Source organism: Prionailurus bengalensis, chromosome B3 (genome assembly GCF_016509475.1).
Source record: "Prionailurus bengalensis isolate Pbe53 chromosome B3, Fcat_Pben_1.1_paternal_pri, whole genome shotgun sequence".
Lineage (NCBI taxonomy): Eukaryota > Metazoa > Chordata > Mammalia > Carnivora > Felidae > Prionailurus > Prionailurus bengalensis.
In genome coordinates, this window is record NC_057355.1 from 42484248 (window position 1) to 42510645 (window position 26398).

Below are 26398 nucleotides of genomic sequence, written 5' to 3' on the forward strand. Positions count from 1 at the left end.
AGATTCTATGTCTCCCTCTCTCTCTGTTCCTCCCCCACTCACTTTCTGTCTCTCTCTCTCTCTCTCAAAAATAAATAAACATTAAAAAATTTTAAATAGGGGCGCCTGGGTGGCGCAGTCGGTTAAGCGTCCGACTTCAGCCAGGTCACGATCTCGCGGTCCGGGAGTTCGAGCCCCGCGTCAGGCTCTGGGCTGATGGCTCGGAGCCTGGAGCCTGTTTCCGATTCTGTGTCTCCCTCTCTCTCTGCCCCTCCCCCGTTCATGCTCTGTCTCTCTCTGTCCCCCCCAAAAAAAAAAAATGTTGGGGAAAAAAAAATTTTAAATAAAAAAAAAAGAAGAAAGAAATTCCATGATACATCATGAAATGACAAAGCAAAGGGTACAAGAGTGTCTTTGTGATAAAGGAAAGAAAGCATTTTTCATTTTATATCGTTAATGTGTATTTTTAAAACAATACAAGGATACACCTAGTACTAACTAAAATGATTCTCTATGGAAACAAGGGAAAAACGGCGCAAAGGGAACAAGGATGGAAAAAAAACCTCTGGATATTCCTTGTGTTACAGTTATCACTTTAGAACCACCTAGAATCACAAAGCGGAGGGAAAAAATTCAACCCCTAAAAATCCAAAGCAAACTGAAAAAAATCAACCTAGCAGTTTATCAAGTTGACAGTCTAACTACAGGGAGAAAAATGACTTTAAATAACATTGGAAAAAAGTCTTTTAAGTATACATCCCTCGTGAGATAGGTCTTAAAGTTAAAATGAACTGCAGAAGACATACTAAATATTGATAGCTTTATTTTAAAACTACTACCCTTTCTCTACTAAACACACAAATACACCACACACTACAAAATTAGGTTATATTGCATGATATATAATTAAGATAAAGTAAATGGTAATTACGTTAGTTGTAAGAAACCAAACTTGTTAGCAGATCAAAATAAAGCAAAAAAAAAAAAAAAACAAACCCAAAAAACAAAAAAGCTAACTGAAAATCTTGCAATCTTTCATTCAAATTGGACATACTGGTCTGAATGTCTGATTCATTCTTTTTTCTGAAAAACATTTTTTAGTATGTCCACAGAGGGAGCTAAAGGCAAGGTGGCAATGAGTACCCCCCAAGGCCTCAACCAGGCGGCCTCCAAATACCATTTCTTGCTAAAAGGAATCAAGAATCCCTGGAGAAGTGACTGATTCTAACTCTGGGGTAGGAAATGTATCAAATGTTCTTGGGGCTTCTTAGGCCTGAGATCAAAGAAGCTATCAAAAGGACACTGGACTGACATCAAGGGGTAACCATTGGCCAGTAAGAGGATGATGTGTAAAACCTTCTACAAAAGAAGAGAGATGATGACTCCACCATGGAGCTTCAACAATTTTAATTCACGGCCATTCCTGACTTCACCTATTCCCTCCCCAGGATTATTTTCAAGCAAATGCCACACATCATATAGCTAATTTCATGCTATGGGGCAATCAGAATGTCATAAAAATTGATGACCACAATGGGTAAAAACAAAGATCTATGAAATCCCATAAAGATCCTTTAAAATAATCAGTGGTCACCTTAATAGGTGGCTAGGGCATCAACTCTTACTGAAAACTGATTTAGGGCAAGAAACAAAGCTAACCAATAGAGAAGAAGAAAAGGAGTCCAAAATCATCATTTTATAGCTTCTAATGAAATAAGCAATAGATCAAAACAAGGCTGAGTGGCTGCTAAAATCAGTAAGTGACAAGTTAATGGAGATGGTTCAGTCTGATTCAAACCCACTTAATCGATTTTGTTATCAATCAAAGTAGGATAACCAGACAGCACATGTCTCCTAACTGATGTAACAGGAAATATACAGCCCCACCCAGGAAGTATTCTTGGCAATAAAGAGCAAGTAAAAATATAATTTAACCTGAATTTAATTAAGATGTTAAATCTAAATATTGGTTTACAAAAAGAGAGAAGAACATGGTAAGTGATACCACCAGGGTACAATAAGCCCAAGTCTAAGTTAGGCAATTCTATAAAGAGAACCCAGTTTCCTCACAAATAAACAGCTTGGTGGTAGATATGAAAAAGAGGACATAGTAACCGATTAAAAGAGTTTCAAAAAACATATTTACCACAAAGCTACAGTAATAAAAACAGTGGAGTACTGACCTAAGAATAGACAGGTCAATGGAATAGAATCAAGAGTCGAGAAATTAACCTTTACCTTTATAGCTGGTTAAGTTACCGCAAAGGAGTCGTTTTTCACTGGGAACAGAATCGTCTTTTTAACAAATGATGTTGAGACAACTGGATATCCATAAGTAAAACTATGAAGTTGACCCTCTACTTCACACCAAACACAAAAAGTAACCCCAAATGGATCAGAGACCTACATCTAAGCTAAAACTGTAAAACTCTTAGAATATACGGATAAAACAGAATATAGGAATAAAACCTTATGACCCTGAGTTAGACCAAGACTTAAGATACAGTAACAAAAGCACATTCAGTAAAAGAAAAAGTATGACTACATCAAAATAAAAAATCCCTAAGTCCAAGTGATATCATCAAGAAAGTGAGGAAGTATCCCGCAAAATGGGAGACGACATTGCAAATTAATGTCGTCCCTGATAAGGGACTTATATCCTGAATACGTAAGAAATCTTACAACCTAACAATGAAAAGACAACCCAATCAAAAAATGGGAAGGGGATCCGTAAAAACATTTTTTCTGAAGATACACAATTGGCCAAAGGCACATGAAATATACCTAATATCAGTAGCCACTAGGGACATTAAAAGAAAATTACAGTATGATACCACATATCCACTAAGAGGGCTACAATAACAAAATGGACAATAAATGTTGGCAACGATATGGAGAAATTGGAATCATGCATTGCTGGTGGGAATGTAAAATGGTGCAGCTGCTGTGGAAAACAACTTGGTAGTCTCTCAAAATATTAGACAGCAATTCTAATCCTAGGCATGTATCCATGAAAAATGCAAACATGTTGACACAAACATCTGTATATGAACGTTCCTAGTATTTGTTATAGCCAAAAGGTAGAAGCAACTCAAATGTCCATCAACTAATGAAGGGATAAACAAAATGTGGTTGATCCACATGATGGAACATTATTCAGCAATAAAAAGCAATTAAGTGTGATACAAGAGCCAACATGGAAACACTGTGCTAAGTGGAAGAAGTCCATTACAAGAGACCACATATGATGTGGTATCATGTATAGGAAATTTCTGGAATAGGCAAATCTATAGATAGGATCAGTGCTTGCAGAGGCTGGGGGTGGGGATGGGGATTTGAGGAATGGCTGCGAATAGACAAATGGTTTATATCAGGAGGGACAAGTGTTCTAAAATTAGATTGGGTGATGGTTGCACAATCTTGTGAATACACTAAAAACACCATACATTATAAATGGGCAAATTATATTGTATGTAAACTGCATCTCCATAAAGCTTTTTTTAAAAAAAAAATAGAAAACACAAAAACCCATATCAACCAAATAGAATTTGTAGGCTGTGTCTGAATCCTGATATGAAGTAAAATGTTATTTGTGAGACACTGGAGGGAAATTTAACAGTGTCAGGGTATTAGATGATATTATGGGATTATTTTTTTAAGTTTGTTTTTAGAGAGTAGAGAGCACATGTGTGCAAGCGGGGGAAGGGCAGAGAGAGAGAGGGAGACAGAGAATCCTAGGCAGGCTCTGTGTTGTCAGCACAGAGCCCAACGAAGGGCTCCACTCCGTGAACCATGAGATCATGACCTGAGCTGAAATCAAGAGTGGAGGCTTAACTGAGCCACCCCAGGCATCCCAGAATTATTTTTAATTGTGTTAGGTGTTAGGATAGATTTCTGGTTATATGTGTTTAAGTTTGGTTTTTTTTATTTGCCAGAAAAACATACTGAAGTACTTAGAGATGAAATAATACGCTGCCTGGAATTTGCTCTAAAATACTCCAGCAAGGGGGGGCACCTGGGTGGCTCAGTCAGCTAAGCCTCTGACTCTTGATTTCTGCCCAGGTCATGATCTCATGGTTCATGAGTTCAAGCCCTGCATCGGGCTCTCTGCTGTCAGCTCACAGTCCACATTGGATCCTCTGTCCCTCTCTCTCTGCCCCTCCCCTGCTTGTGCACCTGCTCTCTGTCTCAGAAGTAAACAAATGTTTTAAAACAATACTCCAGCAAAAACATAGAGGGGAGGTACTGTGAGGCCAGATTCTGACTACACTAACACTTGAATAATGAAGCCTGGTCAATCTGCAAACCATTTCCATTGGCAAAAGTTTTAAGTACGTTTTCTGGAATTTCAGGGATCTAGGGGCAGAGCAATCTGGATTTCTTCAGAGCCCAAGTCAGTCAGCAAGGGCAGGGTCTAAGAACGATCTAAGCAGCAGCACCTTGGATGTTATGACTATCATTAAGCAACTTCATGGACAAAAATGTGATTGAGAACTGGAATGCACCAAGATCGATCGATCTCTCTCTCTCTCTCTCTCTCTCTCTCTCTCTCACACACACACACACACACACACACACACACACACACACACAAGACTGAGTTACAGAGAAGTCAAGTAACTTAGCTGAGGTCACAGGACTGGTTAGGACTGAGAGCTTCTGACTTCCCAGAGCAAGAGCGGATCTACCCAACAACACAGTTTTCCTCAGAAGCACGCTGAAAATAACAGTGAAAAACCATCACGAGTGGACCACTGGACAGCAGCTGTTGTGCTACCAACAAAGGGAGGCTTGGCTATGGTAACCCAAAGCATCCCAAAAGGGACCCGAGCCAACCCCTCACAACAATGGCTTTTACTAGAAGAATGCCAGATGGCAGTGTCCAGTGGCCAGGCAGGGGTAGAACACGTTGGGCATTAATGTCAGCAAAGTTCTGTGTGGCAACAAGATGCCTCTGTTCGAACTCTGCAAAGTGACATTCCCATCCTTCAGTCGGTACAGAAAACAACTTCCAGAAGCTTGCACTAGAGGTTCAGCCTTGATGTCACAGGAGTTGACTTGGGAGTTTATTGTAAGGTATTTGAAAATATGAAGTGTGTGTGTGCCCATGTGTGGCATGTGTTTTTCTCCAGTAAATCAGCAAAGTTCACAGTGTCAGAGTGAAGCTAGGGGGAGCAGGCAGCCTGTCACCCCTGCCCGCCAGCCAGCAATGCAGCAGTTCCAGCCCAGTTGCTGTTGTGATTACCAAACCCGAGCTTGGAAAGCTCCTAAGCATCTGGGACATGCATGCAAGTGAAATCTGTCAGGCTTCTTTGAGAAAATGGGTCAGACTGTCAAACCTGATTGGACATTTTTCTCTTAATTAAGCAGGCTCTGGCCAAGCAAAGTCCCTCCTACTGCGTCCTTCAATATTCCCTTCTTAAAAGGGTAGCAGTCTCCTCCTCCAAACCTTACCCCGAGCCTGTTATTTATTTATTTATTTTTTAATATATGAAATTTATTGTCAAATTGGTTTCCATACAACACCCAGTGCTCATCCCAAAAGGTGCCCTCCTCAATACCCATCACCCACCCTCCCCTCCCTCCCACCCCCCATCAACCCTCAGTTTGTTCTCAGTTTTTAACAGTCTCTTATGTTTTGGCTCTCTCCCACTCTAACCTCTTTTTTTTTTTTTTACCTTCCCTTCCCCCATGGGTTTCTGTTACCCCGAGCCTTTTAAAGAACACCTTTTTCTGGGTGCACTTATAACATCCTTCATTTCCCTAGGATGGCGGGCTAATTTGAGCTCTTCTTACACGCTCAAGATCAATGAGAAATTGAAAGTCTGTAGCCAGTGGCCAACTCAGCTGTGTTTTTTGTCCACCCTTGCTGCTGACCATGCATCACATGATAATGTAATAAGCCAGCACCGCCCAGAAACTGCTAACCTGGTACAAAAAGAAAGCTACTGAATGCTTAAGAAAGGTAAACATTTTAAAAAAGTTACTAGATGTGCGACAACTGTAAAATACTGAAAAGAGGAAACCACAAAAATCTAAAAATAGCTCATCTTCGGATTGCTTCAGGATTGTCTTTCAATTCTCTCCTAGGTGACGGGGTTCATCCAAAGAAAACAACAAAAGAACCCTAACCAAGGGGATCCGCAACAAGAAAAAACTTTGGTCTTTCACCAAAAGACGAGCAAGCGAACGCAGAAGTGGCAAGTTTAATTGTAAGGTTTCAGAGATGTAGATATCCTATATTCTGTACTTTAAATGTCTTTTTGAATTATCAACAGCCTAAAACTATGTTGATAGAGGATTTCTGTTAATAGCGGCTGTTTATTAAAGTCAAACACTGTTTCAGGTGCTTTACATATATTAGATTAATTAAATTCTGACAAAAGCCCTTGGAAGAAAATATCCTATTTTGTACATGAAAAATGAGGTTCAGTGATGCTATGTTGTCCTTAACCACAACCAATAACTTAAGCCTCTTCTATGGTCTCCAGACACCACACTCCTAGCCACTCAACACTCTGATCCTTCCAAGTTATCCTTTAATCAACAAATCTACCATGTGATCAGTATTTCAGAACCTTGACACAAAGAATAAAACACAAGAAACACCAAATCATGTAATGATGAAAACTACCATAGCAGTAGCAATTTTTAGAAATGTCCAGAAGCCACTGAACAAGGGGAATTTAATCAACACATTTGGGGGAGCAGGGTCTAGACTCAAATCTAGATATTCACTTTTTTTAATATAAAATTAAAGCTGCTTCTTCAAGAAATTCCAAAAGAGGGATCTTAAAGATATTCTATGGTCTGGCAAGACATATACAAGTATATGAGTCAGCTTTGATTTTGAGAAATGTGGACCTGCTTCTCACTGGTCCCAGAGCTGCCCCAAGTGCATGAGCACAGCCAAGTCACCATTCTCTAAGCTGGTGCGATCATCTGCAAAGTAGATAGATTCCTTCCTAGGAGTGTTATTTCTCAGAAAGGAACACACAAAGCAGTCAGGTGTTTACCCAGCAAAGGGTGGAGACTTAGAGGGGTGGGAAAGCAGAAGGGTATAAGCAGGGGGGCAGTGTCACCCACAGGACACTGTAACACCCAGGTTTACTAAGTGCCACCTTCATGGTAAATCACCAAACGGCCAGCAACAACATTTCAAATTTGATAGCACCTAAAGTTCTCAAAGCCTGGTCCCAGGACCATCAGCATCAGCACTATCTGGAAATGGCTCAGAAGGGACAAATTTCAGGATTCATCATGGACCTGCCGAAGGAGGGGCTCTGGAAGCAAAGCCCTGCACTGTGAGTTTTAACGAGCACTCCACATAATTGTGATGTATGCTGAATTTGGAGAACCACTAACACTGTGGGCTGAAAGCTCAAGTGATGGAATCAGACACACTAGAATTTGAAGCCAGAGTCAAAGACGAATATATCTGTGCAATTGAGGGTACTGGTTAAATCCTGGCTAACTGTGGTGATGACAGGGGAGGAAGGAAACATCTTTTGAGCTGGGAAACACTTAAAGTGGTAAGAAGTGTAGAGTGGAGATGGCATGGAAGCAGCTCGGGAAAGGGTTTGAGGACCTAACCTCAGCCACACAGCAGTTCCAAGCTCCCGAACCAATCGCTATGCCCTTTTGTCTAAGGACTGGAACCTGTCCGGGGGCTCAGAGGCAACTTGGGGCAGACAGCAACTGGTTTGAAAGTCCTGGAGTCTGAAAGTAGTTAGGGAGGTAGGCACCAGCTTTAGGAGGCTGCTGCTAAAGGGGAACATGAAGGCACCACTGGACAGTCATGGCCTTCTCAAAGCAATAGGAGAGTCCTAGGCTGTCAGGCACACAATGGCAGAGGCAAACACTAAAGAAACTACGGGCTGGTAATGGTAAGGAACAGGAGGTAAGACAGAACGGATGAAAAACACAAGCTGCGGGGCCCCTGGGTGGCTCAATGGGTTAACCATTCGACTCTGGCTCAGGTCATGATCTCGCGGTTCATGAGTTCAAGCCCCACATTGGGCTCTGTGCTGATAGCTCAGAGCCTGGAGGCTGCTTCAGTTTCTGTGTCTCCCCCTTTCTCTGCCCCTCCCCCACTCGTGTTCTGTCTCTGTCTCTCAAAAATAAATGTTAAAAAAAAACCCACAAGCTGAAATGCCTCCTTCACCGTTAGTTTGAAAACACAATCCACAGCCAAATTATTCCAAAGACCAAGTCCAAAGAAGGAATAGGAGTTTGAACAAACGCCAAGAGAAAAATTGACTCAAGGCCTCCTACTGTGTCAAAAGCTTTGCTTGTTGACAAGAGAATTATGTTGAGTTTGTGGTGAAAAACTTCCAAGTCCACTCTGATTTCTTCAACAGAGATTCAGAGCCTGAGTTGCTTTGTTTTCTCAATAGAACACATCCAAGGCACATGCCCACAAGACAAAGGGCTATGGTCCTCAGGGCTGAGAGGGGTCCTCACTTGTTACCCACCTTCCCGTGCCCAACCACTGGCTATTTCCCCCTGCAGCACACAGCACCGTGGAACCTTGTATGAACTCCAAGGCCTGTTAATTTTGCCTTCGCCAGATGTTACATGTTCAACCTCAGTGAATCCAAGCTTTTGTTACCTCACAGACTATTTGCATTTTTCTTTTTTAAAGAATTGTTAATTGCAGAAACATTGGGAATATACCAATCATGTGGTCATATTTGCTTTCTGATTGCTACCTGTTTTTAAAGAGAAATTATAGATTTATCTGAAGTCCCAAACCATCCTTCTTTCTCTAACTATATTCACTTCCTTATAGTTCCCATGCGTATTTGATTATGTTTCTTCACCTCCTTGTGTCTATAAACAACATATTCTGTTTCTCTTTGTGTGTATTTTTAAATTCAACAGGTTCATTTTCTGAAATGTCTTGTTTCCTCTGTAAAGCACTTTGATGTTTTCATACATTTAAATTTGTGCCCCATCTAATGGACACGAAATGCTATACCCTTATTGATTTTGCATTTGGTTTACTTACGAGACTGAATATTTTTCCCTATCTTTATAAGTCAGTCGAGTTTCCTCTTTTCTCAAGTACCTATTGCTATCCAGGGGTGGCCATTTCCTTAGTTTTTTCTTTTCTTAATGATTTCTGGATATTAATGTGTTGTTTGTAGTGTGCTTTGCAAATATGCAAATTTCCTCTTCCACACTGTGGAGCTTCACTCTTATTTTGGTAATAGGTTTCGCCCAATATTTTAATTTCAATAAATATAGGTTTATCAACCTGTAGAACTCTTATCACCCAGCATCAGGAATAGAGTATTTTGATTACTATAGCTTTATAAGAAATTGGGTATTTATGTGAGTCCTTCAATTAGCCTTTGTCATTCTTCAGGCTTGACTGGTGCATGTTACTTTTTGATGGTTATATTGACAAATACATATAATCTTATAAGTTTTTTTTTTTACTCACATATGATTAACATACAATATCCTATTAGTTTCAGATGTACATCATAGCGATTCAGTATTTTTACAAATTACAAAATGAACCCCACTGTAAGACCATCTGTCACCATATAAAATTATTACAATATTATTGACCATATTTCCTATACTATGTTTTACATCCCATGACCTATTTACTTGATAACTGAAAGCCTGTATCTCAATCTCCTTCACCAATCCAATTCAACAATTCCACTTCTGGGTATTTAATGGAAGAAAACAAAAATACCAATTCAATGAGATGTAGGCACGCTTATGTTCACTGCAGCATTATTTATAATAGCCAAGATATGGAAGTGATCCAAGTGTCCATCGATGGATGAATGGATCAGGAAGATGTGGTGTATATGTACACAATGGAATATTATTCAACCAAACACAAAAAAGAATGAAATCTTACTATTTGCAACAACATGGATAGATCTAGAAGATATTATCACTAAGTCAGAGAAAGACAAATATGATTTCACTTACAAATGGAATCTAAACAACGAATGCACACACAAGACAAACTCACAGATACAGGAAACAGACTGTGGATTACCAGAGATGGGAGGGGTTGGAGGGTAGGCAAAACAGGTAGGAAGAGGTTAAGAGGTTCATATACATTTTAAAATTAGGTTTTCTCATTACTTGGTATGTGGGATTTGGATTAAAATTGAACTGCATTTTATAGATGAAAATGAATTGCTATTATGACATTTAGTTTTCCTGTACATTAATCTAACAAACCACTCCATTTATTCAGATCTTGACTTAACTCTTCAATGAACTTTTATCATTTTATTGGTTAGATCTTGGAGCTTTTTAGATACCTCTATTCATAGGTAAATCATACTTTTTATTCTAAAAGTTGTTTTTGTTTTTTGTTTTTTGTTTTTTGTTTTTGAGAGAGAGAGAGGTCAGGTGGGAAAGGGGAAGAGGGAGAGGCAGGGAGAGAACCTCAAGATGTCTCCACACTCACTGTGGAGTCAGAGGCAGGGCTCAATCCCATGACTGTGAGACCATGTCCCAAACCAAAATCAAGAGTCATACGCTCAAATGACCAAGCTACTCAAGCATCCCAAAGGTCTCTCCTTTTAAAAATTACATTTTCTTTTTGTATGTATGGGAATACTATTTGCCATGTATAAATAAATAGTATTATGTTTTCCAGCCCTGCAGGTGAGTATGAATACTATTGTTTTGGACCTAGGTGGTGATGAGCCATTATATGTTTATCTTTTTTCTAGGAGCCCTGATAATATTAACTCTAAGAAGTTTCTCTGCCGACCAAGTGGATTATATATGCAGATAATTGCATCACCTGCCCAGAGTGATAGTTCCATTTTTTTAGTCTTGCGTTTTCATCTTTTTCTCTTATTTTGTATTTTACTTATTATCTGCCCCTCCGCACTAGAATGTAAGTTCCATGAGGGCAGAAATGTTTGTGTTTTTTACATGGCTCTATCCCCAGTGCCTAGAAGGCATGCCATAAATTGCTGAATAAATGTTCCATTCCTACAAGAAACTAGTCATAACTGGCAGTTACATCAAAATACATGTCACGTTGCACTCTGTTTGATTCTGCTAGTTCCAAATTAAGGTGAGAAGGTTTTTTAAATTTTCTTTCTTTCTGTTCCCTAAAATAGCCTGATCCTAGATTAGAGCAGAAATTAATGCTATCGAAACCAAAAAAACATTACAACAGATCAATGAAACCAGAAGCTTGTTCTTGGAAAGAATTAACAAAATTGATAAACCACTAACCACTTTGATCAAAAAGAAAAAAGAAATGACCCAAATAAATAAAATCAAAAACAAAAGAGGGGAGATCACAACCAACCCAGCAGTAATAATAATAATAAGAGAATATTATGAGCAATTATATGCCAATAAAATGGGCAATCTGGAAGAAATGGACCAATTCCTAGAAACATATACACTACCAAAACTGAAACAGGAAGAAAAAGAAAATTTGAACAGACCCATAGCCAATAAAGAAATCAAATTAGTAATCAAAACTCTTCCAAAAAACAAGAGTAGAGGGCCGATGGCTTCCCACGCGATTTCTACTAAACATGTAAGGAAGAGTTAACACTTACTCTCTTGAAGCTGTTCCAAAAAATAGAAATGGAAGGAAAACTTCCAAACTCTTCCTATGAAGCCAGCATTACCTTGATTCTAAAACCAGAGACCCCACTAAAAAGGAGAACTATAGACCAATTTCCCTGATGAACATGGATGCAAAAATCCTCAACAAGATATTAGCCAACCGGATCCAACAATACATTAGAAAAATTATTCACCACAACCAAGTGGGATTTATACCTGGGATGCAGGGCTGGTTCAATATCCGCAAAACAATCAGTGTGATTCATCACATTAATAAAAGAAAGGACAAGAATCATATGATCCTCTCAATAGATGCAGAGAAAGCATTTGACAAAAGACCGTGTCCTTGCTTGATAAAAACCCTCAAGAAAGTAGGGATAGAAGGAGCATACTTCAAGATCATAAAAACCATATATGAAACACCCAACGTTAATATCATCCTCAATGGGGAAAAACTGAGAGCTTTCCCCCTACCGTCAGGAACAAGACAGGGATGTCCACTCTCGCCACTGTTATTCAACATAATATTGGAAGTCTTAGCCTCAGTAATCAGACAACACAAAGGAATAAAAGGCATCCAAATCAGCCAGGAGGAGGTCAAACTTTCACTCTTCGCAGATGACATGATACTCTCTATGGAAAACCCAAAAGATTCCACCAACAAACTGCTAGAACTGATCCATGAATTCAGCAAAGTTGCAGGATATAAAGTCAATGCACAGAAATTGGTTACATTCCTATACACCAACAATTAAGCAACAGAAAGATAAATAAAGGAATCTATCCCATTTACAATTGCACCAAAAACCATAAAGTACCTATGAACAAATCTAACCAAAGACGTGAAAAATCTATACACTGAAAACTATAGAAACCTTATGAAAGAAATTGACACAAAAAAATGGAAAAAGATTCCATGCTCCTGGATAGGAAGAATATAGTTAAAATGTCTACACTAACCAAAGCAATCTACATATTCAGTACAATCCCTAACAAAATAACACCAGCATTCTTCACAGAGCTAGAACAAACAATCCTAAAATTTGTATGGAACCAGAAAAGACCCTGAATAGTGAAAGTAATCTTGAAAAAGAAAACCAAAGAGGAGGCATCACAATCCCGGACCTCAAGCTGTACTACAAAGCTGTACTCATCCAGACAGTATGGTACTGGAGTAAAAACAGACATTTAGATCAGTGGAACAGAATAGACAACCCGGAAATGGACCCACAAACATATGGCCAACTAATCTTTGACAAAGCAGGAAAGAATATCCAATAGAATGAAGACAGTCTCTTCAGCAAGTGGTGCTGGGAAAACTGGGCCGCGACATGCAGAAGAATGAACCTGGACCACTTTCTTACACCATACACAAAAATAAACTCAAAATGGATGAAAGACCTCAATGTAAGACAGGAAGCCATTAAAATCCTTGAGGAGAAAACAGGCAAAAACCTCTTTGATCTTGGCCACAGCAACTTCTTACTCAACATGTCTACGGAGGCTAGGGAAACAAAGGCAAACATGAACTACTGGGACCTCAACAAAATAAAAAGCTTCTGCACAGCAAAGGAAACAATCAGCCAAACTAAAAGGCAACTGACAGAATGGGAGAAGATATTTGCAAACATCATATCAGATAAAGGGTTAGTATCCAAAATCTATAAAGAACTTATCAAACTCAACACCCAAAAAACAATTCAGTGAAGGAATGGGCAAAAGACATGAATAGACACTTCTCCAAAGAAGACCTCCAGATGGCCAACTGACATACGAAAAAATGCTCCACATCACTCACCATCAGGGAAATACAAATCAAAACGACAATAAGATACCACCTAACACCTGTCAGAATGGCTAACATTAACCATTCAGGCAACAATAGATGTTGGCGAGGATGCGGAGAAAGAGGATCTCTTTTGCATGCTGGTGGGAATGCAAGCTGGTGCAGCCACTCTGGAAAAAAGTATGGAGGTTCCTCAAAAAAAAATAGAACTACCCTACAACCCGGCAACTGCACTACCGGGTATTCATCCAAGGGATACAGATACGCTGTTTTGAAGGGGCACATGCATCCCAATGTTTATAGCAGCACTATTAACAATAGCCAAAGTATGGAAAGAGCCCAAACATCCATCGATGGATGAGTGGATAAAGAAGATGTGATATGTATGTATGTATGTATGTATGTATGTATGTACACACACACACACACACACACACACACACACACACACAATGGAGTATTACTCAGCCATCAAAAAGACTGAAATCTTGCCATTTGCAACTACGTGGATGGAACTAGAGGGTATTATGCTAAGTGAAATTAGTCAGAGAAAGACAAATATCATATGACTTCACTCATATGAGGACTTTAAGACACACAACAGATGAACATAAGAGAAGGGAAACAAAATTAATATAAAATAGCCTCGATCCTAGTTTTCATTTTGTTGTTTTGTGTGGTTTATTTTCAACGGGTAAGGCAATTTCTTTCAAGTTTAGTGATCTACTCAGATTTTCTCAGCATCCTTTTTGTGTCTATTTTCAATTTATTTTTTAGTTTTTTGGCTTCAAGCTTTCATTTCATTCTCTTAGGATTTTTAAAACGAGTTTATCTGAAGTTCTGCCTCATTTTCATTACCAATAATTTTTTTTTTGCCTTTTTCTACTTTTCTTTTTTCTTGATCAAACTTACCAGAGATTAACATATTAATTTTTCCAAAGCAGCAGCTTTGGGTTGTGTTGATTCTATGATTTCTATTTCATTACTTTCTCTTGACTAAAATCTTTTATTCTCATCTTGTTTTACTTTTCACTCTCTGAGTAAAGCACACTAAATTGTTCCACTAAAAATGTGTATCTGAAATTCTAATACTGTCTTTTTCCTTTAATTATTTTAAACTAATGTCAGGTGCACACAGGTTTCACAACTTATCATCCTGGCGAATTGGTCCTTCTATCTTTATAATGGCCTTCTCTGTCTCTACTTCAGTTTTTTTGGTCTTAAGTCCTATTTTGTGTGACATTAAATATGGCTTCTCTAGCTTTAACTAGTTTCCTAGGGCATTATTTTCTATATGCCTTTAAACTTTCCTCTGTCCTTAAAATGTGTGTCTTTTAGAAATAGTACAGAGCTATATAATATGAGAGCCTCTATTAATAGTTTCACTTACTTTTTCTTGCTAGGATGTCCAATATTTAGAAGTATTTCCCTTAATTTGTACATCTTATATACCATAGGGTGTGTTTCCATAATCGATCTGGCTCAACTACTCTTGCATTGGTCAAGTTGTTTGTATCTCCTCTCTGCTCTTCCTCCTTGGCACTGGTTTGGAAATTATGCCATCTACTCCTATTCTTTGAAGCTGTAAATCTTTCCCCAACGTTTTATTATGAAAAATCTCCAACACAGAAAATGTTGAAAGAATTATACAGTGAACACTCTATACCCGTCACCTGGAACTGCCCTCAGTTTTATCACACACACTTGATTCAAGGTCTAAAGTTTATCAGTGCATCTTACCTTCTTTGATAACAGTAAGATCCATAGAAGGCTTTGACTCTGATCACTCTTTCGAGTTTTCCACCATGTTTTTAAGGGGCCTGCAGTTCGTCATTATTACACTGGTTTTGGTGTTACTGCTGTTTTGAGCTAATTGTTCTTTACATTTGCCTTCTATTCTGCTAAATTCTTTCATCAACATTGCTTCTGGCACCATACCTTTGCCACCTTTCTTGAAATAATTCACAGCAGTCTCTATAGCCTGCACTGCAACTTTTGAAATCCTAAATAGACCACACTGCATTCAAAACATAGTTAAAATCAGAGCCAAGTTTCACCTCTCCATAGTAACAATTTCATGTTGATTTGCCAAGGAGACTATAGCCTCAAAAACAGCAAGGAATTAGCATATATTTTCCTATCTGCCCTATACCCAGCACAATAGAACACACATCCTAAGTCCTCCTATACCTGACACAATAGAACACACATATGAAGTCCTCATGGAGTGAAAGAATACCAGATGGTATGCTCTCTGCAAGCATTTTCTTACCACAGAAGAGCATCAAGTATGCATATGATTATTGGATTGTGCTGGGTCTATTTCACGCTCTGATAAAATATCCCTTTCTGGGGCTCTTTGCAGAGGACCTGAAGCAAAGGGTCATGGAGATAAAGCACATCAGACTCGATCTGGGACAACTGGCTGTTTTCTGGATTCTAGCTCTCCATGGCTCTGTGTCTTATTTCTGTCTCTGTCTCTCTTCCATCTATTTCCCCCGTACGCAGAGCAGACAGGAGCCATTTAATAATCCTTAAATCTCTGAAAACTGAAAATCTTCCAGAGTCTCCGATTTCCGTTGTTCTAAATAAATACCTTCACCAAGCTGGTACTGAGTCCAGAAGCCATTAAAGGATCTGAAGAAAGGTGTGGCAGACCTCACAGAAAGGTCCAGAGTAGGCAGACTTTGAGCAAAAGTGCTGTACAAATTTTTTAAACAGTGAAAGAAATATACTCGCTAATGTACCTTATTGAGAAGCTATGTGGCTGATATTTTGGCCTGGCTGGACCTTTAACCTGGCTCTGTGACATGTCTAACCTCTTCACCTTTTTTTTTTTTTTTTAAACTCTGAATTCGTTCAAGCGCATAGTACATAGGAGAGCCAGGTAGGAAAAAACAAAGGCTGGCAAAAATGGCCCAGCCAGTCACCAGGGACAGCTCAGACTTATTATCCCTGAAAACATTCTGAATTTCCAACACAGTCAGGGAAATGTGACCCCATTGTTTTGTTTTAATTAAAAGGAGACGAATATCCTCAGGAAGTTTTACCTGAACAGTATATGCAATAATGTATACAATTAAACATCTACATAAAATGAAAATGCCTCACTACCTAGACTAGATTTGGTCTAATTAAAAAGTAAATCAAATTCATAAGGAAAAATAATTGCCACTAGGCATAATAAGCTTGTTTTAATTTGGAATCTGAGTAAGGATACACATACCACTACAGGCATGAGCTTCTTACTATAATCTCAGAAAAACGAAACAGACGAATACGATTGCTTAACCTTCGTTACCACAGATTAAGACAAGGGGCATCTTTTACTGGAGTGTAAGTATGAGGTTTTCCAGAGGCCTCCAAACTGCAGGAGACACTGTTAGAGCAATACCAATGCTCCGATACCATTTGGAATCCCAACACAAGTAAGGCATCTGGGGTGTCACAGAACATAGAAAGGCAAAACTTCCCGTGGTTCCTGCAGGAAGGAAGCAGACCGACTGAGTAGTAACGGGCCCTTGGGAACACTCGGCCATAGGACTTGTTTGGAAAATACAGAACAAAGTCAGTGACACGACATGTGTAGGGCCATTCTCAGACTCAAGGTCACTCAAGGCCTATATTGTAGGCCAAAGCAGCACATTGGATAGGTTCCTTGGGGTTCATTAACATAAGGGGAGAGGGTGTTTTCTTTTGTTTTGTTTTGGATAACAACTCAGTTTAGCACAAACACTATGTTGTCCAAGCACCTCTGTCACCTCTGTCAAAGAAGTCAGGTTTTCTTCTTACTCTAGGACATATGCTGGTCCCAGCTACTTCCTACCAAAGTTAAAGTGGGATCAAGGGCCAAGTTGGCATTTATGTTATCCTTTCTCCTCAATGTACTTGAACACAATGCAGTTGATGCCCTACTCCACACATCTCATTTTGGCATATCCTACAGACAAGTGACGTCTGCCCCCAGCTGGCATTCAGCTCAGGTCCCACTACCAAAGCCTCTACAAGCTGCATTCTAGATGACAGCAGGATATTGATGTCAAGACACTCTGGATATTGGGGAAGGGGTTGCTCAGCCAAATGTTTCAACTGTGCTAAGAGGAAGCAGAAGAGGTCGGGGGGGGGGGGGGGCGGGGATAGGTAAAGAAATATTACCAGAGGAAGAAATACACAAAACCCTTGGAGAAGCTGATCAAAACACAGGGCAAGATCACTTCGAACTAAAGCAGCCTAAGTATGGCTGGGTCTGTCCTGTTGGACATTTCTAGGAAATTCAACCCTAAGGCCCATGTTCTGTGGGGCCATAATGTATCTGCTTTCTCTTAAATCTCCAAGTACTGAGCCCTCCCCCCAAACACCCCATCATTTTATACAAGACAGCCAAAGACCAGATGTGTGGAAGAGTGAAGTATTTAAAATTTTTTTAAATGCTTGTTTATATTTTTTTGTGAGAGAAAGAGAGGGAAGGAAGGAAGGAAGGAGGGAGGGAGGGAGGGAGGGAGGGAGTAAGCAGGGGAGGGTCAGACAGAGAGGGAGATATAGAATCTGAAGCAGGCTCCAGGCTCTGAGCTGTCAGCACAGGGCCAGACACGGGGTTCGAACCCACGAACCATGAGATCACGACCTGAGCCAAAGTCGGACGCTCAACCTACTGAGCCACCCAGGAGCCCTGAAGAGCAAAGTGTTTAATGTGTATCCCACACTTTCAGAGCAACGGAGATTTCCTCATATTGTAATAAAGAACGTGAAGCTCTTTTATGCTCTGTTGTTCTAATATAGGAGAGTCTTGCAAAGAAATTCAAGAGGACAAAATCTGGTCGAGTGTGAAAAAGGGATGTTCTGATGGGAGAGGTTTCAGAAGATGGAGGGCCTGAGCTCGCTGGGGAACTCCCGAGATATCCTAGGACAGACTAGACAATATCTAAGCAGAGCGCTACAGATTCTATGGTATCCATAGAGGCTCCATGCCCCAACTTGGAGCAGTAGCCTCTATAGTCATCCCAGCACTTAATTTCCAGGCCTCCTGCTTTTCCCAAAGACCACAGATTTGATCCTATACACAAATGAGGGAAAGCTAACAACCTCACAATTGACTGAAACTAGGGTATGTATTTTATGTATATGGCTCAAAAACACTGAAAAGAAGAGCAGAGAACAAGAAAAACAAAAGAAAAAAACAAAAGGTTATTTACTCTAAGAATCCGGGCTTGTGTTTATGTTCCACATGAGGTCCAAATTGTATCTGGGCTTGAAATCCTCCAAACTCACAAGCTTTCTCGAAGGAGACAGGGTGGGAGCCATTCAGGATATCATCCCGAGCCTGAAACACAAGAGGAAGCGAAAAGCATCAGGAGCTTGGGGGAACAAGGCAAACTCTCCAGGGACACAATTCTTCATCTGAGCACACCCTCCCTGTGGAGCAAGGGGAAAGTGCCAGCCAAATGGGACGCATCAGGACTCTGCAGGTGACTAGCACAACAGGATTAAAACAAAAGGAAAACAAGTCCTTACCCCAAATTGCCTATAGATAGAATGCATCAGCAGTACGCGGTTTATTAAAACTAAAGCTTCAGAAGTGAGTATGAAAAATAAAGAGGCAAGAGAAAAATTAACTAGAGACAAAATCAACCCAATTCCCATCCCCAGAAAAAGGCCAATGTAATACACATTGTTGGCAGGGGGAGAGAGAACTCCAATGACAGTAACTCAATACTACAGACATTTAAGGGAAATAAGCAAATTGCACAGTCCCAGAATCAGGAACTTACTATGTCTGAAGTCTTTCTCCCGGTTCCTGACCCATCACTGCTATTTATTCTTCTGTCTTTTCTTTCTCTAGTTAGGTGACCCCCAGACCACTCTCCAACAGGTGCTCTAAGCTATGGCTCTGAGCCTTTAACCAACAAGCATTTTCTATTGTCTTGCCATCTTCTTTCTTTCTAGCCTCCCAGCCCTCCTCCCTCCATGCCATTCCTGCACCCACCAACTCAAGGGTCAGCAAACTTTTCCCGTCAAAAGGCCACACAGTAAACATATTAGACCTTGCAGGTCATGTGGTCTCTGTAACAACTATTGAATTCTGCCACTGAAACATGAGAATAGCTGCAGAAAATATGTAAAAGTGACGAGATACTAAAGGGGTTCACCACTGTGTAACACAAACAAATGAGCTGTATTCCAATAAAACTTTATTTACAAACATAGCCAATGCTATGGCGGCATTTTGCTGATCCCTGCATTATTTCTAAGGGCAGATAAGTAGATAAATGGAAGGAGAGGAAAGGGAAGGAGGGAAGGAAAGAATCTAAGAAGAAAGAGGGAGGTTTTTCCTTGAGCCAAAGAAAGACCGGAGACCATCTGGTGTGAAGCCAACGTCTTCCATGTTAGCAAAGTGCGAGCTCTGAAAAGTTCAATGACTTGTCTGAGTTTCGACAATAGGTTAACAGTAAAGACATAAAAGGTTATGAAGAGAGTATCTTTCAATAATGAGAAATATGGATTTTTTTGGCCAACATTCACATGTATTTCAAGACACTAGCAAAGAAAGCTCTAGTTCAATAGTGAGCAAGTTAAGTGCCTCAAAGTCAGGAAAAGAGACAGAGAGATAGTACCAGCCACCGGGTCCCAATCTGAGATGCCAAAGAAAGGCACCACAACCAAACATGTGAGGAATCCCTCAACAGTGCCCAATGGAAACCACGTGCCACAAACACCATGGAGGCCACAGCTGAGTGTCTCTTCACCACAAGCCAGTAGCTTCTTGAAGTCTCCCCACCTTCAGTGAGTATTAAATGCTGTACCTGAACATAAAGCAAGTTCAGCTGCACAGGGTCTCTCGAGTCCACATTCTGATCGGAGTAGAAGAACTTCCTTCTAAGCAGCAACGTTTCATGTTCATCTACCCCTTGTTCTCTGAATGTTCGGCTGTGATCCAGCCAATTTACTGCAACACAACAAGACAGATCTAAGAACTGGGTTTATTCTTCCTCTTAGTTTGAAGGGATTTATCAAAAGAGAAGCGGATTTCTGGAACACCGATATTCAGTTATAAGTACTTCTATTAGAGCTGTGCTTTTTAACTTTGCAAAATAATTTCACATACGCCATCATGTACCATGTGACGCACCAAACACCAAAGGAGAGCCAATTCCCGGCCATTCCTCAAGTTCGTTAAAGCCCCACAGTCATAAGAAAATCAATGCTTTATGCCAAGACAGCCAAGTTAGCATTTTCCTTTAAGTCAATACTGGATACTTCAGTCTCATTATGTGAAATAATTTATAAACTGAGTATCAGGAGTTACCTCCACCCTTAAGCAGAAAAGAGGAGGAAAATAAAAGTCATGGGGAGGGAAGGGGGAGGGAAGGGCAGGACACTGAGGGATCAGGGTTGGTAGAACCCTGCCTGCGGCCCAGCTTGAATCTCATCCCAGAAAATGCTCACTTGTTATCTGGGTGCACAGGAATGGATCACCCCTCTATATTTTCTACAGCTCTCACTCCCAAAAGCCTCCCTGGGCTTAGCACACAACTTGTGAATAAGAAAGCATTACAAGCCTCACTGGGTTACAACCAACTTCAGCACAGGGAATGTGCGGGAGTGATCTCATCTCCTGTAGAACCTGAGAGAGTATCATGCACATTATAAAAATCCTCAAGATTTGTCTACCATCATCTCACTTGGAAAGAAATATGCAACTGGAAATCAAATGAGGTGAAAAAAAAAAAAAGAATGGAGAAAGGGTCAGAGGAAATGAAAGCCCCACTGAAGATCAATAAACGTAATGACAACGATGTCATCTTCCCAATGCAGCAGCAAGGACAATGAAAGGAGGAGCCTGGAAAGGTCTACATGAACTGTGCATGATCCTCGGTGGGGTGGGGAATGTCCTGCAACCAGGTGCACGTAGCATAGGCTTTCGGGACACAGGGGGTGTACATATTGGCTTTTCCAAATATTAACTGTGTGGCCACAGAGGACAACTTTCCTATGATATAATTACCATTTTGTAACCTCTAAGAAATAATGGATGTCAGCAATGGTCACCGATGGCTATTAACATCACAAAAAAGGACAAAAACCAGATACAACCCTCTGCTGGACGTACACTACACCACAGAAGGAGTCTTTACTTTAAATGTATACACACATACACATACACACATACACACACACACACACACACACGAATCTGATCAAGTCTCCAGATCCCAGGGGTTACAAGACACAGAAGTACATGTTAGCTGATACCACAACCAATAAAATCCAGATTGTAGAAAACTCTATACAAATAACTATCTGTTTTTTTTTCTTTCCAGAAACTGAAAGGAAAAAAAAAAAGAGAGAGAGAGAGGTGGAGGCAAAGTTGGAGACTAAAAGAGGTGTCACATCATCCAACCTTGTTTGGACCCCAGTTCAAACAAATAGTAAGCTTCTTTAGAAAACAGTGTGAATATAATTTGTTTATGAGATTACTTTTTTAGATGTGAAATGGCACCAGAGTCATTTTTTCCCCTTTTTTAAGGTATTTTAGTGCCACAGACCAAGATATTTATAGAGGGAATGAATCAACAGAAAACTCCTGCCCTGGGTCCCACCGGTGAAGGGAGGTAGGTGAGGCCCTTCGTGCGCCTGGCCCACATTTCCTTCTAGACACTCACAGTCATCATCCGTGTGGAGTTTTGCCTTCAGCTTCTCCATCTTCCTCTCGTCTCGCAACAGTGTCCTGTCTTTTTTTAGCGTACCCGTCCCTTCCTCTTTCTTTTCCTCAATCGTTTCTTGGATTAAAGAATATTCTTCATAGTTCGTTATTCCTAAAAATAGAAATGAGGTTACAATTACCAGGGATTATGAACCTGTCACTCCTTCCAGACCGGCACCCTGTGGTACTCAGAGCCGCCCCTTGTAGCAAAGGATCAGGGAGCCACCCATGGAGCACACATCGAGAAACTGGCCAAAAGGGTGGCTTTTCAGCTAATGAAGCCATGTTTAAAAGGTCACATTCGATTCTCCTAGTTTTCGACAAACAAGTATGGAGTAGAGATCATGCAGAACAAGGCAAGGCAATGTCAACCAAGCAGTGGCTGAAAGAGCACGTCTTCCTTTGCATGGAGAGAAGACTAAGACAGGCCAGTCTACTTTCTCCAAACATCGGAAGGGCTTCATGCAAAAAGCAGACACACTTGTTCTCTGAGGGAATTAAGAGAAGCTACAAGAAGAAAAGTTGTGTAGCAATCAATTGTATGGGCTGTCCCTATCAGTCTTCAAGGAAATACTGCATGTCAGTAATGCTTATACAGAAGCTCAGCCATGGGCAGGAAACTAAATTACAGGATTTAAAACATACTATCTTCAATTAAAAGTTTCCTTTTGAATAGTTACAGAGAGGGAGGGAGGCAAACCTTGAGAGACTCTTAAATACAGAGAACAAACTGAGGGTTGATGGGAGGGGGTGAGGGAGGGGAAAATGGGTGACAGGCACCGAGGGGGCACTTGTTGGGATGAGCACTGGGTGTTGTATGTAAGCGATGAATCACGGGAATCTACTCCCAAAACCCAAGAGCACACGGTGTGCACTGTATGTTAGCCAACTTGACAGTAAACTTTATCTTAAAAAAAGATACTGAGAGATAATAAAGGGATATATTTCTGCTCAAAAAAAAAAAAAGTTCCTTTTGTTTTTGAAAGGGAAATAAAATCTCTCAGTTTTGACTCAGTGAGACGTTCACGTGTTTACAATAACAGTTAGTGGGTTTACATATTTAGAGAACAGTGTCTCAGGAATGGGAGGAAATCAGTGGGTAAGACACCAAAAAGGAACAGGCATGTAATTAATGGCCAAACAAAAACTGGAACCCAGGCACGCCAATACTCGCCGATCCTGCTGCAAATGGTAACCAGGAGCTCCCCAACGGTCTTAGAGTCATCCACCATCACCGTTTTCACGGATCCATCCAGCATCCGGATTTTCTGAGGTCTCTGTTTCTTTTTATATTCCAAAATATCCTAGGGCAGAACCACACCAGCTTTTCACACTACATGGGAAATTAGGTCATCAACTTGGACCCTCTTCTGTAAAAAAATTTAATTTTTCCTAGCACTCTGATTTCCTCCTGCTAAGTTTTCATGAGATTTTTGCCACTAATACAGAAACTCCCATGCTAACAATTAACTGCTTCCATAAAGGTTTCTTAAAAATCTGACAGTGAAACTGTGCCCGGAGAAGTACTTTTTCTAGCTTACGGTTCTTGAAAACTAACCTCTGTTAATTTAAAGTAGCTGATGTCTCCCTGAAAGACTGTGGATGATCTGCTTTGAAGAGAATTAGCAGAGGCAAATTCCTACTTGTCATTGAAAAAGACAGTGGTGTGCTTCTCCAATTATCTTACAGTTACAGGCAGTTTCTAATACATATGTCACGAAGGAATAAATAATGTCCCCATGTTTCTTTACAGTGGTGGCATCAGACCCCAGAGAAGTGATTTGCACCATAATGCCAAGATCAAACAGGGGTAGTGGGCCTGGAAGTCACTTTTAAATGAGAGACCTTTTTTTAACTTTATTTCTTTTTTTTTTTTAATTTTTTTTTAACGTTTATTTATTTTTGAGACAGAGAGAGACACAGCATGAACGGGGGAGGGGCAGAGAGAGAGGGAGACACAGAATCGGAAGCAAGCTCCAGGCTCTGAGCCATCAGCCCAGAGCCTGACACGGGGCTCGAACTCGTGGACGGCGAGATCGTGACCTGAGCTGAAGTCGGACGCTTAACCGACTGAGCCACCCAGGCGCCCCTTAACTTTATTTCTTAACGATAGAATTATGCAACGGAAAATTACTTGGTACTTTATGGAATACTCAACAGTCTGATATCTGCATTCCATACGCTAAAACCCATTCTCTCAGACGTTAAACTGAGCAGACTATACAACACTTTTTACTCATTACCTCTCTGTACTTCCCAACAAAATCATTTTTTGTTACTGTTACTGATTGTTATTAAGCTTACCTCTAATATGAATTTTCTTAAAAAAAACAGAATTCTGAATAATATTCAATATTTGACTACCTTTAGAATTTTTTTTTTTTCACCACTAATTTACCCTTACCTTTTATCATCAGTCACTGGGATACTTCCTATACAGAAAGATGCTGTGTCTTATTTGGTAACTACCAAGTCCAACCATGGCATGTACCAACCGCTGTAAGCACTAACCCCAAGCTGCTTTAATTACTCTGTGGAGTTTCAAGAATCTGGACTGCTGATATTTTCTATCACTACCTGTACAACCCTTACAGAGTACGTTACATCAAAACAATGAATAAGTTGCCCTTGAAGCAAAACAGATTGCTGGGTCTCCCTTTTGCTTTGAGGCATACTAATATGTTGGCTTCTATGGAAAGCCGAGACAAAGTGACCAAAAACACACACAAAAAAACATGACATCTCCAGCATACCCCATTTCGCAACATGTAGTAATCCAGTGTTCTGCCTGCTTCCAGCCAAATTCCTTTCCTGGGGTCTTCATCTGAGAGAAACAGCCCATAATCAGAAGCTGGAAGATAAGGAGAAGAGAGAAAAATAAAAGACAGAATGACAATGTAACCATCATGGACTTCCAAGCCCGGAGTCTGCTGATTTGGCAGGATGTGGGTACCCTCCTTTTACCAGACAGGTTTCGTTTTGACAATGCGAGCAAGCCAATGGGCTAAAGCAGATGAGGAAGAATGAGACGTGAGCTGTAAAATCAACACCCACAGAGAAGGTTCATGTTTTTTAAAAAGAGTGGGCAGCAGCAATGTCTACAGTTTAGGCAAACATCAAGAACAGAGCAGTCCAGATTTCTATTTTATGCACTGGGCTTTGTTCCCTATCACTTGCTATATAAAAACCAGGCAGAGAACCAATGAAGAATGACAAGATAGCCATGGAGAAACTAAGGAAGTGATCACTTAAGCCCAAGGCCACTGAGGCAGAGAGAGGCCAATAGAGCCTTTATACTTCAAATAATCCCTCCATCACCCCAACAAAGCATTATAAAAGTCAAGCAAGAGTGGCCAGTGAGAGGAAGACTCTGCTCCCCATGCCACTAAATTACGAATACAGTTGGAAAATAGCTCTGTGTTCTCCACAGAAATCCCATAAGATGATCAGGAAGTATAAGAACGTGGCGACAGGAGGAAAGCAGTATCATTTCCTGTCTAAAGACTTCTGTCTTGGGGCACCTCGCTGGCTCAGTTAGGAGAGCATGCAAATCTTGATCTCCGTGTCAGGAGTGCGAGGCCCACTTTGGGTACAGAGATTACACACACACACACACACACACACACACACACACACACACACACATAGATCTTTAAAAATAAATAAGTGTAATAAAGACTTCTGTTTTCTGGAATGTAATTCAAGGTAACCTCAGAGACCCAAATGAGGGTCCTAGATCCTAATGTTTCTTAGAAAGACAACTCCAAGATCTATATAGGGCTTCATTTTCACCAGAGCTAAACAGCAATCCAGTCCAAAGAAATTTTTTTTAATCTGGGAGAAAAAGAGTAAAAGAAAAGACACGAGAAATGATTGGACAACCAAAATTTGGAGTAAGTTTGGGGATGGGGTATTTTTATTTTTGGGCAATCTAGAAATAACAGTGTTTTAAGTAATATAAATAATGCTTTTGGACCAAAAGTTTGGCAGTTTTAGGACATCTTTTTGAGAAAATCAATGCCTACATTTAATCATCTTTGAATATTTGATTTTCATGCTTCTAATTTTTTAATAAATTTTTAAAGTTTGTTTATGTATTACTTATTTTGTGCATGTGAGACAGAAAGGCAAAGAGATAGAGAGAGGATCCCAAGCAGGCTCTTCACTGTCAGTGCAGAGCCCGACACAGGGCTTGAACTCACAAACTGTGAGATCATGACCTGAGTGGAAATCAAGAGTCAGATGCTTAACTGACTAAGACACCCAGGCGCCCCTCATGTTTCTAATTTTTAAGTTTTATCCTGTTTTCACAGTAAAGGCTTATTAACTTGGGAATAATCCCAATTTCCCAAATG

At 40.3% G+C, this 26398-nt stretch overlaps 1 protein-coding gene across 7 annotated transcripts in view; it reads right to left on the bottom strand.

Moving 5' to 3' along the window:
- Window positions 1–26398, bottom strand: part of TLN2 (talin 2) — a 447276-nt gene that overhangs the window by 181407 nt on the left and 239471 nt on the right. For all 7 annotated transcript variants that reach the window (XM_043555274.1, XM_043555273.1, XM_043555271.1 and 4 more), the window contains 5 exons: window positions 24797–24894; window positions 23218–23347; window positions 22003–22155; window positions 20143–20285; window positions 18535–18662 (listed from right to left, as the gene is read on the bottom strand). In XM_043555274.1, the coding sequence (XP_043411209.1) occupies window positions 18535–18662; window positions 20143–20285; window positions 22003–22155; window positions 23218–23347; window positions 24797–24894 (652 nt within the window). The remainder of the gene's footprint in view (window positions 1–18534; window positions 18663–20142; window positions 20286–22002; window positions 22156–23217; window positions 23348–24796; window positions 24895–26398) is intronic.